This window comes from Calonectris borealis, chromosome 3 (assembly GCF_964195595.1).
Source record: "Calonectris borealis chromosome 3, bCalBor7.hap1.2, whole genome shotgun sequence".
In the NCBI taxonomy this organism is placed as follows: domain Eukaryota; kingdom Metazoa; phylum Chordata; class Aves; order Procellariiformes; family Procellariidae; genus Calonectris; species Calonectris borealis.
Genome location: NC_134314.1, coordinates 126749796 through 126769290, shown reverse-complemented (window position 1 = coordinate 126769290; position 19495 = coordinate 126749796). Strand labels below are relative to the sequence as shown.

The 19495-nt window shown below is 36.6% G+C and overlaps 1 protein-coding gene across 1 annotated transcript; it reads right to left on the bottom strand.

Annotated features, from left to right (window-relative positions):
• Nucleotides 1-259: 259 nt before the first annotated feature.
• PNPT1 (polyribonucleotide nucleotidyltransferase 1) lies at nt 260-19385 on the bottom strand. Its single transcript, XM_075147794.1, has 29 exons — nt 19184-19385; nt 18439-18499; nt 18055-18129; nt 17129-17234; nt 16110-16159; nt 15561-15624; nt 15429-15476; nt 14612-14725; nt 14159-14345; nt 13584-13635; nt 13200-13257; nt 12952-13048; nt 12753-12855; nt 12088-12158; nt 10614-10650; nt 9782-9848; nt 9595-9684; nt 8663-8716; nt 8451-8557; nt 7704-7775; nt 7539-7602; nt 5848-5931; nt 5282-5365; nt 3142-3248; nt 3003-3058; nt 2363-2441; nt 1880-1927; nt 1357-1515; nt 260-566 (listed from the first exon to the last, which is right to left on the bottom strand). The coding sequence occupies exons 1-28, from the start codon at nt 19366-19368 to the stop codon at nt 1360-1362; spliced, it is 2376 nt and encodes a 791-aa protein (XP_075003895.1). The 5' UTR covers nt 19369-19385; the 3' UTR covers nt 260-566; nt 1357-1359.
• Nucleotides 19386-19495: the final 110 nt, after the last annotated feature.

The following is a 19495-nucleotide window of genomic DNA, read 5'->3' as shown; positions in this document are numbered from 1 at the left end:
ATGCAACCTGATCTAGTTGAAGATGTTCCTGTTCACTGCAGGGGGTTGGACTAGGTGACCTTTAAAGGTCCTTTCCAACCCAAATTGTTCTATGATCCTATGTTAAAGGTGATACTTCTAAGTCTTTATGTTTCGCTCAACATTTCAATCTTGTACACTGAAAAGCCAGTAAAACTTTGGCCAAGCGTGCCTCTCAACCAAGTACACAGGATAATTCCTTCTCCCAGGAAACGTTAAATGCTTGCTTCTCAGCTTTACATGAGATGATAGTGAGAAGAATCTTAAGCACTGAAATGTAATCTGCTCTTCAGTCTATACAATTCCTTGTTCTTAGATTCTCATCTCACGCTTGCTATACAAGATACGAGCGCTAGTTGTTTCTGTTTTTATTTTAAAAGAGTTTTTAATCAATTTGAAGACTTCGAAGTTCTACATCACCTTTAAGCATAAATAGTGTCTATTTTAAAAATACGATTCACTACCATCCACCTGCAGATTCTTGCGAAGACATCTACAGATTCTAGCAAAGGTCGCTTGTGTTTCCACGAACTATCACACCTTTTTTCCTGAAAGAGACAGAAAATACTCTGTAACCAACTAATTATATCAAGGCATGAAATGCAAAAACATTTCTTAAAAAATAAAATTTCTTCAGTGAATTTTAATTTCTTCTAGTGTTGTGAATCATTCCTAGAAGATTGCCACAGATTGCCTTAAGTTATCATTGGTGCATTACATTTCCATTTGCCAATCTCATTGCATAACTGCTCTTGATTTTACAATCTTCCTATTTTAGTAGCTTCCTAAGGAAAATAAACATACACAATGGTTTTGGGAAAAGTTTAGGCGTAAGTCTATTGAGAGTCAAATACATGCTGGGAAACTAGTTCTAGGGAAGAGCTTTGGGCATTCCATTAACTGACTGAGATTCACTGAGAAGTCTCCACTGACTGACTCAAAACTTTCAAGAAAGCAGCTTATTTTTTCTTTTCTTCCCCTACCCTGCTGTTTCTTTTTTTTTTTCTTTAAAAAAATGGTGGCAAGGTAGAGAAGAGGGAATGCTTACATAGATGTTGTAGATTAACAAATAAGTTTGTTTTGGAGAAAGTAGGCTGTCTAGGATGCCTGAAACTGTCAAGGCATTTGAACCAATTTTACAATATCAAGCTCTTTACAACTGCAGCACATGAAAGGGCAGTTGCTGACTTAAAACATGCTGCAACATAACTGGCAAGCAATATTTGTACACCACTGAAGGGTAACTGTATGATATAAGAATAGATTGATACAATTCTTTACAACAGTTGTAACAAAAATGCAGCACTGAGTCATCTTAAGTCGTTCCTATGGCCTTACCTGTCACTGGGATGAAGTAGATGACTCCGGAATGGTACCTCCCAGAACAATACTGTTTTTGTCCGTTAGGGTTTTAAACACAGTTGTGGCTGGTGACTGTAGAATTTTACGTGAAAGCCTCATTCTACCATCAGTCGGATCACGTCCAAAGTATTTAACCTGTTAAGAAGACAAACCACTTTAAGACTGACCAACTTAAAGAGCTGGAAAGAGCATTTTCCTTAAAAGGTGGTGTGTTTGGTTTTGGTTCCCTGTCGGGCCCCTCCCCCAATTTGATGCTAGAAAAGTCATAAACAATAGGCACCACTTAGCCTATATTGCTCTGTCAAATTAATGTGGTGCCTAGATAGCAAGAGTATGACACTAAACAAATCTGATTTGAAATGATCAGGCCTTTAACCAGCACAGAAAGGGAACCTGATATGGTAAAATACTTTCTTCATAAACACAAAATAAAAAATTCACTCAAATTCTAAAATATGAACAGCAGTTTGTTAGCATTTTAAAGTTAAAAAAAATTTACCTGAATTTCTTGTCCAACTTCTAATCCCAGGGCACTAGGATGTTTAATCTAGAACACAGTGTTTTTCAGAAAAATTTATTTCAGTGTGATTAATTTTGTAAGGTTAGTTATAAAAGTTCCTGCTTTTAGGGATTCTTCATGCTACACTTCAGACAATCATAGCAGCTCAACACTATCTTACAAACAACAGGTTTCTAAATGTTACATTGAAAAGGCTATTGCAGATCTAAAGAACTTGGTAATGTGCATAAAAGCATAAACAGTAGGATTGTAGCAGGCATACAGATAGACTGTTTGGAGCTTTAAGTACAGGGCAAGCAGAGGTTAAACAAAAAGGTGCTGCTTATCTAACACAGCTTTTAACATGAAAATGGACTCTAGAACAGCAGTATGTGTGTTACAGCTAATGCAGACTATGTTTAGTGAGAATCGATTAAAAACAAATATAAGTGTTCAGTTTATACTTGTTGAAGGATGTATTACCTTTCTTTGATCAAGTTGTGAATTATGAAGTAACACTGGTGTCATGTTTGGATACAATTTTACCATCACTCCAGAATCTCTGCAACAGAAAACAGCATGGTTATTTCAAAATACATCGATAGAAGTCTGTATGTATTTTCCTCTGCATATTGACCTCAAAACAAGCATAAACTTTTTAAAAGCAAGATTTTACTACTCCCTTTTTCAAAATCTTCTATCAACCATAACATGTCCAGTCATTTTTCCTTAATTGAAAGTGGATGGAAACTACTTATTTCAGGGCAGTATATTTCAGTAATAAGTACATCCAAAAAGTGCATGTAATTCAATCCAATATTTATCTTGCAAAAAAGTAGAAAGCAAATTCCTACCATCTCTCTCAGATATAAATATGAAAAAAGGCCTTAAGTTTTACGATTTATAGAGATTCTAATAACTAACATGCAGCAAAAATAAACAGCCTTATTAAGAACGAGAATAATATTTTCAACAGAAAAATATCAGGAATGATGCAGGTGCCAATGTCATCAGCATAAGTTTGGCATCCTTTAAAAATCAATTATTTTACATCATATTTAGGTATCAGGAATATAGCTATGTAAAACTAATTTCTACTTCAACTCCAGAGCACATTTCATACCTTATTTCGGTTATCGTGGCTGTATAAACTGCACCAAATTCCAAATTAACTTCCTGCTGTAGGGGGAAAAAAGAAAACAGTAAGACACAAATTCACAAAATGCAAATTGAAAAAGCTAACGACAGAAGTCTGTCCTTACATCATCTTTGCAGATTTCACGGATAAATTCTCTTGCTTCATTCATAGCACTAGGTGTGGGGGCAAACACAGAATACGTCTCTTCATCCAGCTGACTTACAGTTACGCCTTGGAAATAGAAATTAATGAGAGGATTTAGGTGAACACTGCTACTGTTTCAGCAAGCAGAAAATTTGCATTCAGTAAAGACCTGCATAGAGCAAAATTATTTTGCACAGACTCATTAAGACCTCAGAGTCCTAATAATTTCAAATATTCTTCTTCAGATCAGGCATTGGAGAGCTCTACATGCAACAGAATGGAAGCCATGTTACAGGTATGCTTGCCAAATACCTGGAAAAACTTGTGCTCTGTAGGGGATCACTGACATTTGCAAAATTATTATTATAATCCTTTTATGACAGGAAATAAATTTTGAAATGGTTTTGTTTTTATCAATAAATCTCAGCTTCTACAAATGAATTTTGTAAGAGATTTTTAATAAAACTGTATCTTTCATTAATAGCTGATGGAAATGCAAACGTTTCAGAGCCATGGTAAGATTGCACGGTAAAATTCTTTGCACCTCTAGACTAGTTTTCTGGCTAACAGACTGCATATGCTTGCAATCAAAGGGAAGTATGATTTTTCCTCCTTTTCTTCACCTCACTCCCGAGAAGCACTAATCAAGCTAGCTAGCGCATTAAAGGAGTTTCAAGTTAAAAGCAGCTGAAGCAGAACATCTACAGGATACACTATAGACATCAGTCTCTTTTAAGTGTTAGCTTTCTAAAGGTAGCGAACAAGTTTTACTATATCAAGCAATAAAGGAAAGAATTTGCGTTTGCAAAGAAGTGCTCATAAAAGAAATCTGATGTATTTTATAATAGCACAGCAGAAACTCACCTCTGCTACCATGGCTGACTATTGGTTGAATATTACCTTCATCATGTTGGAGAGATGGTAAGGGTGGGCTATGTCTAGTTTCACTGCTTTGAGTAATGTGAACAAAGGTTTTTAATAGTGTAGCCTCTCAGAAATACTTAACACTTTGGAAATTCCATTCATTCACTTCTGAAGGCAACCACAACATCAAGTTATAGGCCTAATTCTAAGCGACCTGTTAGTCTGCATTTATCTCAACCAATGCATCAATTGCCCTATTTAGGAAATGGTAGTGAAAAAGGCATCAACTTTGAATTTGGCACTTAAGGCCAGGCAGGACAAACCACTGTGTAAACAAATAAAAATAATTTATTCCAAGAAATATAACAAGGTCAGGAAACTTTTGTCACACTGCTCGTGACCAGTTTAAGCCCCAGTACAGGTCACTCCTACGATGTGATAGTGAGTTGGATTTCTAACATATGCCAGCATGTTAACAGTGTATACAAGCTCTTCACAGAATCCTAGGAAAACAGCTGATGAGCACCGTAGGAAAAAGCTCAATGTCCCCTCTTAACCACAGCAAAAAAGCTTTAGTTTATAGGAAGAGAAGCTGCACAGATTTGATCTACACTTTAGCATATTCATGATCAGACTTGCTTGACTTCACATCTTCCATTCAACACTATCTGCAACACTGTCCCTAGATGAACCTTTAATTGCCTCTTCCATAAGCCCTGAAAAACACCATCACATGTGCACCAAACCTGCTGCAAGACAAACTCCAAGCACTTTTACAGAGAGAATCTACACAACTAAGTGTAGCTGAAGAGAGCTTCACTTAGCTCTTCAAAACACACGCGTCTCTTACCAAGATGCAGTACAGACTCAGTTTGTACTGAGCATTGGAACAGCTAAACATACAAGTCTGAAAGCAAAGGCAAATACTGTTTTGCAGTCTGCAGCATAAAGCACAAATTAAAAAGTACTCTTTTCTCTTAACACTCTTCCTATCTACTTATTAGGTTGTTGCTGCTGAAGCACAAACGCCAGTTTTATGGAGGTGGTCTACAGAACAATTTGGGAAGTTTAAGTTTAGCTACTTATAGTTTCTGAAAGGGCATAAAGATAGCATTAAGGTTCAGCAATAGCTGTGCTAGTAATACCTGTGCTACCAAGATCCACTAATTAAAACTCCACACTAGTAATCTTCATATAGAGAAGAGAAGCTAGTAACACATTAGGATAAATTATCACAGGAAGCAAGAATGTCTTACCAGTCTGTGCTTGAAGTTTTTTCAAATTATAGGCCCCAGGACCAACAAATCTTAACCTTTTTGACAATGGAACGTGGATAGTTTCTGAAAGAACGTTTAAAAACACTTTGGAATGCTAAATATAATAATCTTGAAAGCTATCATAAAAAATAAGTCACATTCTTTTAGGTTTTAATCTTCTATAACTACTTGTATTATTTGCTGAACATTGATGTAATTACATTTAAGAACTGAAATAAATGAAAACATAGAATACAAATACTTTGACGAGTGTAAATTACCTTAAGCCATACCAATACTGACATCTACATCCATTCTGATTTTGTGAGTTTCACATAACTTCACTTTAATTCTGTTTTCTGGTTACAGTGAGTACAGTGCTGCCCCACATGGCAATAAAAAGAAAAATTCACCTCAAAAAACCCAAAGAAAAAATAAGACCAAGATGCAGGGGCAGAAACTCATAACAAAGTTTCATTAAAAAAATGCTGTTTTAAGCAGCAGCTTATTGTTAAAAAGATAATTATAAATGATACGCATTCTTATCAACATACAACTAACATTACCTACTACTGGTCCACTTTCTTTTCTGTTAGGTCTAGGTTTTGCCAGCGTTTGGTTCATAATTTGTAAGATGTCCCTCTTTGCGGCTGTAGGGGTTGAGGGGGAAAGGAGGAGGAAGGAAAAATGCATAAGAATAAAATAAACGTATGCAGTTTTTGTTATAAAGTAGACAAATACCTGTTCATAAAATCTGCCTCCTGCCTAACTTGAGAATTTATCATGGTAACTTAACACATTTCAGGTAGTACATGTTTCTGGCAGTACAGCATTCTGGTCTGTGTATACAAAACCTATGCCTTCAATACATTTATTGATTTTATGCAGCCTAGAACATTATATACAGTTCTATTTTGGTGTACTATTTAAATAAATCAGAGTGCTGATAAAAGCAACAGGGTGTAGCTTTGATTAGTTAAGTTATGATACACTGGCCTGGAACTTTAGCCAAGCTGCCTGAATAGGAATTACTAGTTCTTACATTTTAATAAGGGTCTTCTTACTAAAATCTTGCTATTACAATTAAGTTGAAAGTTTTCTCTTACAGCTAGTTAAATCCTTATTAAAGGTTGTAGCTTCAGTTTTTCATATGGCTCAAGAATATTTTAACTGTACACGTCAGAATACAGGCAGCAGTAGATTTCAATAGTAAATATAGCTGAACTTATGGTAAATGAGAAATAGTTTGCTGTTCTTTTTATAACATTATTCTGTTGGATTTAAAAAAAAGTCATGTAATAGGATGTTTGTGTGTTAGTCCAAATCCATTTCGGTGTTATGGTAACACTTTGCATATTAAAATAGCAACAGATGCCTCCTCCCTCTCCCAACTCTCACCAACCAAAAGCAATCCAGAGTTCCAGTGCACAAAGCTGCACTTCAGCCTTTGCTACTTGTGTTATTCATAGAGTGTCGAGCTGCCAGATCTTAAGCATGAACTCCTGAGATGACACGGACTTTTACTTAAGTTCTAAGAAGTCACCGCTCAAGAGACGTTTAAAAATTGGTCTGAAGTTACTTTAAAGTTAGCTTGGAGCTATTTTTAACAACCCTTTTTACTGATTTATTCCACAGCAAAGAGCAAACCTTTTTTCCCCCCAACTCAGCACATATGGTTTTTAATACAGTATGACAAAAATTTTATAAAGTGACATGGCTTAGCAATATTGTACTTGCATCAGTCAAATGCAAAATACCACATGCAAATATTTCATAATATATTCCTCTACCTTGATGTTGCTCTTTTGAATAAGTTCCCTCCCTCCCCACTTTGCTATGCCACTAATTTTATTGCAATTTTTCAAAACAAGTTACCCCTTGTATTCAACTGGTGACCATTAGTTGCACACCATTTTTGTTCTGTTTTAATAAAAAGTAACCTCCAGGAGCAGCAAATGCTTTCACTGACACTACGTACAACAATATGAAACTTAAGTGTGGTGGGAAGGTCCTGGCTTTTTGGGGATCGAATGCTCTCCTCTGACACAAAAAGCTATTTTTTTTTTGTTTGAAGTGCCTATATTGAAGTGTAACAGACCACACCTAAACCAGACCAGTTTTTTTGAAGATAGCCGCTTTTTTCCACAATAAGAACAAAACCATTAATAATTTATTATTTAGTTTCATAAAACTTAGCATTTAATACAATTCATCATTTAATATGATAAAATGGGTGCAAATACAAATATGGACCTACCTGTAGCTTGCTGAATAGCTTCCATTACAATTTTTATCGGTATTCCTGGCAGTTTGAGATCAACCTAATATGAAAAGAGTTAAGTGACATCAAGATGTAAGGAAAGCTTTTTTTTCTAGATACATTTTCAGAGTTTCATTTTAGGAAGAGTTAATGTTACAATACCTGCAAGGCAGTTACTCCTTTATTAGTACCTGCCATCTTGAAATCCATATCACCGTAGTAATCTTCAATTCCCTACCAGCATAGACAGAAAGAAAGCAAACTGGAGTAACTTTATCCCAGTGTCAAGTCTCATTACACGAAAAGTACATTCTGTGTTTCAATAAGCCACAAAGTAGTTCTGCAGACTTGGAATTACTCCTGAGACTTGCATGTTTTTCTTCAGTCTTATTTTGCTGTTCAGGATTAACACTGTTCCTTTCTCTCCTTATAAATTAAGAGCTTTCGTGGACTAGTTTCTGAACAACAGATCCACAGCTGATTTTACACTATCAGTGGCTGCCACAGGAAGAAACAGCAGCAGCATGATAATGTGCATTCCCCTCCACCAGCAACTTTGCCAAGCGCTCATTCTCCACCCAATATATTGTGTTTTTCAGTAAATTAAAGTATTCAAGAACTATTAATCTCTTTCTCCCCAAGAGAAAAGACAAAATTCATTGGAAAGAGAGAGCTTTTAAGAGCTTAAAAGAAATAACTGAGCAATTACAAAAAAAAGAGAAACATGACTGGACATTTCAGAGAGATTTTTTGAAGTAAGGGAGGAGTTTGGGCGACAAAAGAGAGAAGATAAAACTATTCAATATTTCCAGTAGTGTATGTTCCAGAATTAACTGGGTAAAAGAAGGCCTTAGAGGGTATTTTACAGACTTAAGCAGCAATAAAAACAACAATGCTAGAAACACTCACCAGGATGTCTGTCAGCAAACGATAGTCCTCAATATCTCCTTTTTCCAGACTGCATTTGGTAATGAGACCTATTGCTACACCTGCCACTGCACTTGATACTGGAACTCCTAATAATGGTAAATAAAAATACATTTTTACAACCTTTGGTCATTTCCAAATCCTATAACACATTATTATAGGTAGTTTATCCTTAGAAGTGCCATATTTTATACCTGCATCCATTAACGCCAAACTTCCACCGCATGCAGAAGCCATTGAAGAGGACCCTACAGAGTTAGAATACAGGGAAAAAGAAAGTATTAAACATTGGTCAGAAGTATCTGAAACAAAACTTGCTAGTGATATTCTTCAGTGACAGTTTGACAATTAATTTGCTGCTAGCTACAAAATACAGTGCAGCAACACACATACTACAATAAATAATTGCAATTAGAAATTTTCTGTAGCAGAAGTATTTTTAATAAGAAACGGGTAACATAGTTTGAATCTTTCATGATACCGATACCAAAAAGCTCAACAAGCATCACTATTAATATTAAATATTCTAGACAAGGAATCTGTGGGTTTTGCAGGAAGCTGCAAAAGAGACTTCTTCCCTTTCTCCACTAACCCCTTCTCCCGCCCACCTACTCTCGCTACAGTGCTAGGAAATAGGAGGTGGACTTCAGGGAGCTTCTTGCCACACAGGGGAATCTGCAGAAAGGTGAAATGGACAGCTCTCTCCCAAACTGGGGAGATGGGAAAGAACAAATACAGACAGACAGAAGAAGTGATCTCTAAGTCAGTGAGGGTACTGGCTGTGATTAAACACTGAAGAATGGGTCTCAATACATGTCAATTTATTTTCCTCACTCTGTAGCATAAAAATGCCCCCAAATACCATTTTATTAAATCTAGAATTTATGTTTACATCTCTCATTAATATTGTGCTGTTATACAAATTGAAAGAAAGGCCCATTGTTCATGACCATACACATCCTTTTCATTTTAAGTACTTCAGGTAATAGAGCTATCAAGATTAAGAACATTAAAAATGAAATCTATTACCTAAAATGCCTACAACTCAAGTTTGTCAAACTCGAGCTTTTTTTAAGAACGAAATTTAGTCTCTAGCACTAGGTTAAAAATAAGAAAATCGTAATACCATTTGACTCTAAGACTTCAGAAGTAACTCGTATTGTGAATGGGAAATCCCGGGGAATAATTGGTTTCAAAGCTTTTTCTGCCAGTGCACCTGTTAAAAAAAAAAAAACACCAAGTGATCCATAAATAAAAACAGTCAGATAAAATATCAAAACTTACAGCATGGGACTTCTCTAGTCTGACCTTACCATGTCCAAGTTCTCTTCTGTTCATACCAGCAACTTTGCCAATCTCATTAGTTGCATAGGGTGGGAACTATGAAGCAAAAAATGTGTATACAGAAAATTAATTAGCTTTTTTTTTCCATTTTAAAACATACACTTAGAAAAAATTCTTTGAAGTTTTGGTCCATCTCAAGGTAAAAACAAATTTAAAAAAAAATAATAAAATAAAACACCCAATTACTTCTACCAGTCACTTAGTTTGCAAACCAGGACCAGTTCAGGTAGTGTTTAGTATATGTTTTACTTCCAAGGAACAAAAGAGAATAAAGCAGTTGCAAGGTAGTTGAAAAACAACACAACAAGCTTACTCCAATTAAACTTGTCAAACAACATATCAGAAATCTTGCTTCTGTCCTACAGATAATGGAACAAGATATGCCTGTTGCTTGTACAAAATACTTTGGGCAGGTTCCAAAGGCTGAAAGAGATCCAAGATGTAAAAGCACTTATTTACTATCGGTGTAGTATGTCAGATCAACATATTAATAGAATTTACTAAAAATAATAGAGCAGGTCAATCCTGCTTTCAGTAATATCCCATTTGTAAGGAGCTAACCTTAAGATATTAAAAAGGCTGTATAAAATGGCAATTTACATATTATCTACTGCTTTTTAGGAAGCCAGCACTTTTGTTCATGAACTGCGGTATAAATTCACATATGAATTAGAATGAATAAATTTTAGCAAATATAGAGATAATTTATATCCTTGGAAGTGATCAATTTCATCTTTAAAAGCAAGACATGAAGCCCTTCTGTGAATCATGCAGAAAGCTGTGACACAGTAAAACTCTCACCTCATAATGCAGCATGAAGTTTTTATCTTTTATTCCACTATCAATTAAAAATAAGACCATGTCAAAAGAGAGCAACCAAACATGTCTTACATACAATAGGTAATACATACGATTATATTCAGTTATGCTTACAAATAGCCCCAGCAAAACCAATAAATCAATAGATCTGCTGATCACCCACATTTTTCCTGAGGTTTTCTATGCAGTAAACAAATTGAAAGCATAGTCTACAAAGAAGCCTCATGTGTTAATCATTAAAACAGTTTCCCTAGCTGTTTAGAATAGAATAGGCCCTATCAGTTCTTTATGCTGTTTTTGGTGTGTCTGAAAAAAGAAAAAAAACCACAAAACTTCAAGAACATCAGCGTCTTACTGTACACATTGCAGTAAGGGCTCAAACGTAAGCACTCAGAAGGAAGATTGAAAATCTCTGTAACCACAAAACAGCTCTCGATTAAATAAAAAAGTGTGCTCAAAAAGTTACTGAAGTACCACAAGACTCGACTCTTAACAATAAACACAAAAAAGCTAATCTATAAAGAAATCGAGTCAACACTTGCACGTAGTTTCTTATAGAGGCAATCTCTCATTCATGAAACAACCTACTGACTGCTAATTAAAACCCATTATTTAACACAGAAACTAATTTCCGAGAATATCAGAATTACAGAATATGGACAAACACCTCTAGGCCAAAAAATTTACCTAAAGCAAAGCTGACACACTAAAATGTAAAGGCTCACACACTGGTGGGATGAGATCACTGAACTGCAGCTCTAAATGGAAGGAATTTTCCCCCCCAAGTTAGCCCTCGGCGATAAAACGTAACAGCACAAGGACTTGCTTGCTACATCGCAAGTTAAATTTTCCTTACTCCATTAAAAAAAAGAACACAAATATTTTCTCCCTCTAGAACATTTTTATTTTGAGACAAAGTGAGAATATTTAGATAGGCTGATTCAGTTGGGGGAAAAAAAAAATCCACACAATTATCTGCTTTTTAATTTTTTTTCCCTTTGAACCAAGCTTGACAAACAGAACAACACTTCATGGGCTATGTGCATCCAACCTATCAAGCAAAACTTCAAAACTTTTGAGAAATAGATTAAATGAGCAGAATATGTATCAAGTTCTGAGTGTGACGATAAATACTTCGAACAAAGAGAATCAACTTTCATGGACACAGTTTTACAGATTCAAGAGTAATTCACTCTTTTCTTTCTCTCAAAACCAGACTGGATGTTACTTGTAATACTCTCCAATTTCAAATGTGTGTCTATGGAATTAATGTCATCTTTGCAAAAAACAACTTCCAAGATCTCTTGAAAATGGGCCACTTCAAAGTCTAATTTTACACATTTTTCAGTCCTAATGAATATATATATATGTGTCGAAGTTCAAGGAACTTTTATCAAGTGTGCTTAAATGCTCATCCTCTTATTACCACTGACAAAACACCAAAAGATATACATACCTCACTGCTGTTGAGATAAGATCTGATTTCACACTTGATTCTATAGAGTCAAATGTAACTGTACAGAGAACCTAGAATAAAAAGACAGAGGGTAAGTAAAAAGCTCTTAAACACTTCCATGTTTCACAACTTTTACTGGTTATGAAGAATCAAAAAGAATGATTTCAGCAACAAATATGATGCCATCACCTACTACTTCTGTAAACTTCTTTTTTCCCCCTTCATCGCACAGATTTATTCATAATCTGTAAAGATTATACAATCTTACAAGCGATCACATTTAAAAATACTAATTTAATGCTTCCTAACCTGGTAGGTCCACTAAGAAACCCAACTACTTCATTTAAAAGCCAGGGCCAGATGCAGCCACAATGTTGTGCAAAAGAGCAAGCCTGTTTATCACATGGACTTGCAGCATGTGTTATTTTTAGCGGGATAAGAGGGGACAACACTGATGTTAGGATAACATCTGTACTGTTCATGTAGCAAGGAGTCAAGCTTTGTCTACTGTCTTAATGGACTCATATATTTGAATTAAATCTAAATTGTTTTCTAGTTATTGCTATTTGAATGAAGAAAAAGGAAACTTTGCATTTAAATGAAAGATACAAATCTTTCAGCTTTTGATAAATTAATTTATAATTTCTGATGTTTAAAAATACCACCTGTGTTTGACCTCTCTGAAATAAGGCTGATCCATGAAGCATTTTAAACATGTTCACTTCACATTTAATATCTCTGAGGGAAGTCAAATCTCTCCCGTCACACCTAAAGTTACAAGCAGAAATTATGAGATCAATGAAACTATAGTCTTGGATAAAAAGTTGACAGAAACATTGTTCACTAGGATTTTGATATACTTACCTTCTATATTCATTCAGAACAAGATTTCTAAAAATATCCTTTGAAACCACATTGAAAGATTCCATGATTTCATAAGGCTCAGCCCCTGGAAATTTTTCTGGGTATAAAAAAGAAATTGCATCTGAAGCTGGGAAATGAATTTCATAGAACTTTCACTGAAGCTTGGCCAACAAAGAGCACACTGTAACTCTACGTAGTGTAGCTCCATTTAAGCATTCTCTAAATACTAAAAAAGCAGAAAATAATACCTTTCAGCTGTTCTTCTGTTTCAAGCCTTATTTTGTTAATTGCTTCATCTCTAGAAATCTAGAACACAGGATTTGCAACCAGTTAACTCTACAGGGCAGAATAACAAAAGAGGTTTGGGTTGCTGGGTTTTTGTTTGTTCTAAAATTCTGTAAAACTGAAGGAATAAGGAATAGGATTGTCACACAAATTCAAAGATCAATAATGTACTGCAAACAAATATTTTCATAGATGAGAATTTACAGAACAATTTATTATTACCATTGCAAATATATGCAGAGGAAGAGAGGAGTTTTTATTAACATTAAAGAAACTAAATCTTTCTACGGTTTCATTATGATATTAATTAAAAAAATAATTATATCATGTTTGAATCCATTACTTACTTTATCATGGTTAGAATCTGTGAAAACCGCATAGATCTTGTTAAAAGCAAGTCTTCCGGAAGAAAAGAAAGAATTTTTGAAAACACAGCTTAAAAAACACTTACATAATTAGTTTCTTTTGAGGACTAAGTGTTTGTTTTCATTAGCAGTATGAAAGCACCAGACTGACATTTATAAACATTACTAGCTCCAGCTGTCCTTCCTGCCTGCTCTCCTGCCACCTCCCTGAAATTAGTTACCACTTCCACAGCAAAGCTCATACAAGCCAACATCCCGACTCCTCTCGTCACCATTCCACAAAAGTGGCGTATTAACGTACAATACTTTCACTGGGTTTTCAGGATATTTGTTTTGCCCTGTCCTTCTTTCTAAGTATAAAACAAGCAACCTCAAGGCCATGTTCCTAAGTTTCTATGGGAAACGCAGCAAGTAATTCTGAACGTTCAAAAAATGCTATTTTGTTAAACAAAATCCCCAAACTATCTGATCAGAGCTCATCAAATGAAATAATTGTTAACTAAGTATTTTGAGTCACTTAACAGAACTTAGATCAAAATTATTTGTTCTGAACTTACTTCTTTGTACATTCCACAATCTCTTCAGGAGCAACAAATAACTTCTGAACAGTTCTCTTGACAACACCTCGTTCTTTCACTAGTTGTTGAATTCCCTGAATTATTTGCTGGGTATGCTTCACCCCTACTTTGATGGCATGACAGAAGTCTTGTTGCAATATATTCTCAGCAGTTGCTTCCAACATAACTATCGATGGAAAGTGAAAAATTAAGTAAATTACTATTTTATTGTTCAATAGCAATCTAACTCAACTGAGGAAATACAGATTAACATTAAACTGCATAAATGTAATGGAATTTACTTTACCTAACCAAAAGTTACCTAACCTATCACTGTTGTTTATTCCTACTATTGTGTGAAAATACAACTTTCAAAGATTAGGAAAACACCTCCAAAGAGGCACCTACTTGGTTTTCAAACACGCAACAGATATTAATAATTAACCTACTTACCAACTTGATTTTGTGGAGCTCCAGCAACAACTAAATTTAAAGCACTAGAAGACATCTGTTTTCGAGTTGGATTGATAATTGTTTCTCCATCAACCAGTCCTACCCTTACTGCACCTACAAAGAAACTCCAGAAAATTATTATTATAATAAGGAAGTTCTTTAAGGCATCATTTTACTTTGAAAATTATACAACTAAGAACAATAATTAAAGCTATGGATTTGTTTTAAAATATTAGCATGTTAGCTATACGTTAAAAACAAATCTTTAAGGCAAAATTATCTATTCTTGAATTTCTTTTGGGTAGTATTACTGGGTACGGCATATGATGCCAAGTAGTATTATACACAAGGCTGTAAGTTCATTGGTTTTTTTAAGTCATTCGAGCACGTGTTTTCTAGAAAAAAGGCGGATGAAAGGAAAATACAGCTAAATATTTGTTCTTGGCTAGATCATTTCTCTTCCCATAAAATATTCACAAAGAAATAAAGCTCTTGAGTTCCTGGAGAAAAAGTATTCTTATCCAGCTATTTTCTAAACAATGCTTTTCAAGACAAAGTTTCTCTAAAGAAAAAATTAAGTTATTGGTCTCTATACTATATTATTTCTGGATTATAAATCCTTACAGAAGTATATTTAGCCCAGGAAAAACAATGCTTTGAAATGCAGTAATCCTACCCATTGTAAAATTATTTTCAATACTCGATACAAAAGATAGTGGATTTTAGATTCAGATTCTTGTTAAAAAAGAAAGCATGAACTGTGGTCTAAGTGTTCCATGATGTTCAAATCACCCATCATTTAAAAATATTTACTTACCAATAGGACCATTCCATGGGATATCAGATAATGCAAGTGCCGCAGAAGCTAGAATGAAGACAAAAATCTGTATTAGAGAAAATGGATCATATTACATCACACAGAAGCAGTAATTTTCAACAGTCCTCTTACCTCCATTAATTGCCAGAACATCAGGATCATTGACACCATCTACTGCTAAAAGATTACAAAGGATCTGGCATAAGATAAAAGACAATGAATAATTTTGACCTATACATTTTTATCAGCTGTCAATACAAAGCTAAGGACAATAAAACAAAACATTCCACATATTTACCCAAGCTTATACTGTAAATGAAAATTTGTTCAAGTATTTAAACTAGAAAGCTCACAAAAAACCACTAATGTATAATATTGTATCATAGCATATAACATATACTGTTGGCCTTTCTTTCCTCTGTTGTACAGCGGATATTTGAATTTTGTTCCTGTACCTCTACAACAACATTTGGAAACTAGCATGTAATAAAAATGATTTAAGACAAGGAGATGACAAACCTAAAAGCAGCATTACATTATTAGACTGTTTTTCAAAATGTAGACCCCTCCTGGATGCTAATGAAAACTGCTTTTCTTAAAATAGTGTGAAATTTCCATTGGAGGTACCCAAGTTTTCCATTCTGAAGGTAGCTATAGTTAAGGACAGTGAGCATGACCTACCTGTGTATCATAAAAGTAGCCCACTGGAAAGAGTGGTCTGATTGATCGATCTGCAAAAGAAATATTCAAAGTCTAAGAAGTATTTGGTTTTCAGTAGTCAGTATTCAGTTTGTCTTGCAATAACCTCACAAGAAACTGACAAAATGATTCAAACGAAAGACCAAAAACAAACAAAAAAGAAAAGGCAGAGAACCCAGAATGAAATTTAGCATGAAATATGATCAACTCTAAAATTTCAATAGCACTCAGAGTAAAATAAGAGGTATTTGGGCAAGCATACCCACTGTCAGGTAACACAAGCTAAAAACATTGAAAAAGTCTTCTATGTTTTAGGATACAAGTAATTTATTAAATAGTATTTCACCAGAAATATCTTCAATGAAGGGACACAGTCCTCAAACAAAGAAAAGCAACAAAAGCATGTATGTTCAAAATATTGCATTATTTCCATGACGCATAGACTTTCTATTAATTTTATTTCAGTCTGAAGTGCATAGGACTCTGTGTAACAGCCCAGGCCTTATAGGCTGTTCCCTCTCCTAATTCTTTTCATTGCTGTCTTAAGATGCTGACATATTTGACATCAGTTTTATATAAATGTTGAATGTCAAGGTATTATCTTATACGTGAATGGAGATAGCTTTTCAAGCAGGATCAAGAGGGAGAGAATGAGTATATACCAATCAGTAAGTCTGCCTCTTTGTATTTCAGAGTTTAGCTTGGTTGTCTCTTCCACCTCTCCAGAGAGGATGAGAGCTTAGATACAATATCAACAGAGGTGACAAGAAGATTTCTCAAGATCCAGGCTTATATATAAAGCAATATGCACACAGCCCCAGCTGATATACTGTTTTAAAAATCAGTACTGATAAACAAGAAACTACAAGTTTGTTTTCTTCTGACATTACTGCAGAAAATCAACTCTGCAAACAGCAGTTATAAATTACTATCTTCTCAAACATTCATAAGGATATCACAAAATATTTAAAATACATTGTGAATAAAATGTTTCAGCCTACCTATTACTCTGCTTGTAAGAATTTCTTTATCAGTGGAACCAAGTTCTCTTCTTAGGTAGTTTGTAGGAATTCTTCCTGCTGCAGCAGCTTTCTGACGATAGTCGACCTTTTAAAAACAAAATGGGAATTCCTAAAGACAACAGATTACTGGGTTTCAGAGCCACAGAATCATTCAGGTTGGAAGGGACACCTCAGAAGCTCTATAGTCCAATTTCCTCCTCGGAGCAAGGTCAACTCTGAATTCAGATGACATTACTCAAAGCTCCGTCCTGACGCCCAAATGGACTCTCGCATTCTATATCATATATGGACTGCCCAGCCAGTCAGTCCCCAGCCTGAACTGTTACAGGGCACTAGCGCACCCCACGTTCAGGACTTTGTGTTTGTCCTTATAGAATTTCCTAAGGTTCCTGCCGGCCCATTCCTCCAGTCCCTGGTGCCTCCCCTCCAGATGGGAGCCCTGCTTCTGAGCCCATCATCTGCACCCCCACAGTCTGGCATCATCTGCAGACTCGATGAGCAGGACGATACAAGTATGAAAGAGGCTGTCACCCAGGATAGACCCCCAAAGGAACTCACTTTTATCCAGTCTCAAGGTAGAACATGAATCATAAACCCTTAATAACCACAACACTTCGAGCCTCATAATCCAACCAGTTTTCCACACATTTAAAATATAATGTCTGAATGTGGATGTTGTGGCAGACAAAGTTCACAAGGCTTTTAGCAGACAACATCCACTGCTGATCCCTCACCTATAGATCCAGTCATTTTATCATAGACTGCTATTCTGAAGTCCAAGGTCTGTAGTCTGCTACCTGTAGAATGCCTCATCTCCCCAGCACCTTGAACGCCACTATTTAATGATTACTACTGCCAAAGCTACCGCTGATTATCACAAAACTAATTTTGTCATAAGTACTTACCACTAATGGCATAAACTGAGATGCAGAAGGCTTAGTTTTACTGACTGCTGTGACCATTACTGCTGTGTCACCGAGCTGGATTGACAAAAAAAATAAAATATTGAAATTATCTGCAACCAAAATATTGTCTGAAGTCCTGAACTTATTCACAAACTAAAACTCCAGAATATTCTTTGCAGAAAACAACCACATAAATCCATGCTTCACAGCATTACTTTTGCTTTTCAAACAAAGTTTCTTCCTACAAAACACAGCTGTACATTCATTAGGGATTAAATTGCCAATTAAGGCTCTATATCCTTTTAATAAGCTCTGATGTCCTAACAATGACTCTTCAGATGCAGAAATTTTGAAGTCCTACAAATTTTAACTTTTTTTTTTTACCTGAACAACAGCAGATCCATCAGCAAACCTAGCAAGTTTTCCAGAAGACAGTTCCATCTTTCTATTAGAAAGAAATAATATGTTATCACGGTGAATTCAAATAAATTTTCCAGTATTGTCTGCATTCATCTACAGCACCTACTGTATAGAATGCTGGCTACACTTCATATTAGATATAAAAATCCTTATTAGATACAGAAATTGAAACTCTTTACCAAAAATGACCAAATCCCCCCACTTTAATGTGCTTTTGCCTCCAGTGTCCTGCTTCTTTCACCTAGAAGCAAAGACCTGCAGCCACATCAGCTGTCACCCACAGGCACATCTACGGCTTCGAGACAAAACTGGAAGATAATCACCCGCCTGCTCAAGCCGCGTTTTAGAGCCTTGCCGCTAGAAAACGCACGGACAGACCTGCTGCACCCTCCCGAGAGAAGGGGAGCCCCCCGCACACCCACAAAACACCTTCTCCCACCACAGCCGCAGAACGTTCTCCTCTGTACAGGGGAAGAGAAGGAAATACACCGGCTCTTCACCCCCCGTGCGAGAGGAACGGCGCGCAGGGTGTCAGCGGCAATTTCTCCTCACGTTTAACCCACCACCCCGCACAGCTCTCTCCGCCGACTCCCTGCCCAGAGCCGGTAAGGAAAGCCACTCCTCAGCCAGCGCCGCAGCCCAGGCTCGGGGAACGCCCGGAACACCTCCCCGCCGCCCCCCCCCCCTCAGGGCGCGGACAGCCCCTCACCTGCCCCCCACCTCCACCGTCACCGTCCGGCAGGGCCCGGCCTCCGCTGCGGCGCCGCGGAAGGGCGCCAGCCGCAGCACGCAGCCCTCCTGCGGCAACAGCAGCCGCCGCCATGGCGCCGCAGCCCGGCCGCCAACGGCCAAACCGCCCAGCGCGGCGCGGCGACAACTCGTGGCGGCGGCCATCGCGCCGCTGGGTAGGAAGTGGCAACCCCAACGGCAGCCGCCATCCGATTGGCTCCCGGAGGCGGCAGGGGGCGGGCTGCCGCGCAGTAAACTCGAAGCGGATTGGCTTTCGTACGGGCGGGTTAGT

What these genes read in the sequence shown, in the direction of transcription:
- PNPT1 (XM_075147794.1), bottom strand. Translation starts at nt 19,368, where the DNA reads ATGGCCGCCGCCACGAGTTGTCGCCGCGCCGCGCTGGGCGGTTTGGCC. An exon ending in TGTTCTGGCAATTAATGGAG is followed by an intron (nt 15,477 to 15,560) that starts GTAAGAGGACTG and finishes TCTTCATTCTAG; the next exon opens with CTTCTGCGGCACTTGCATTA. An exon ending in ACTTCATGCTGCATTATGAG is followed by an intron (nt 9,849 to 10,613) that starts GTGAGAGTTTTA and finishes TTTGCTTCATAG; the next exon opens with TTCCCACCCTATGCAACTAA.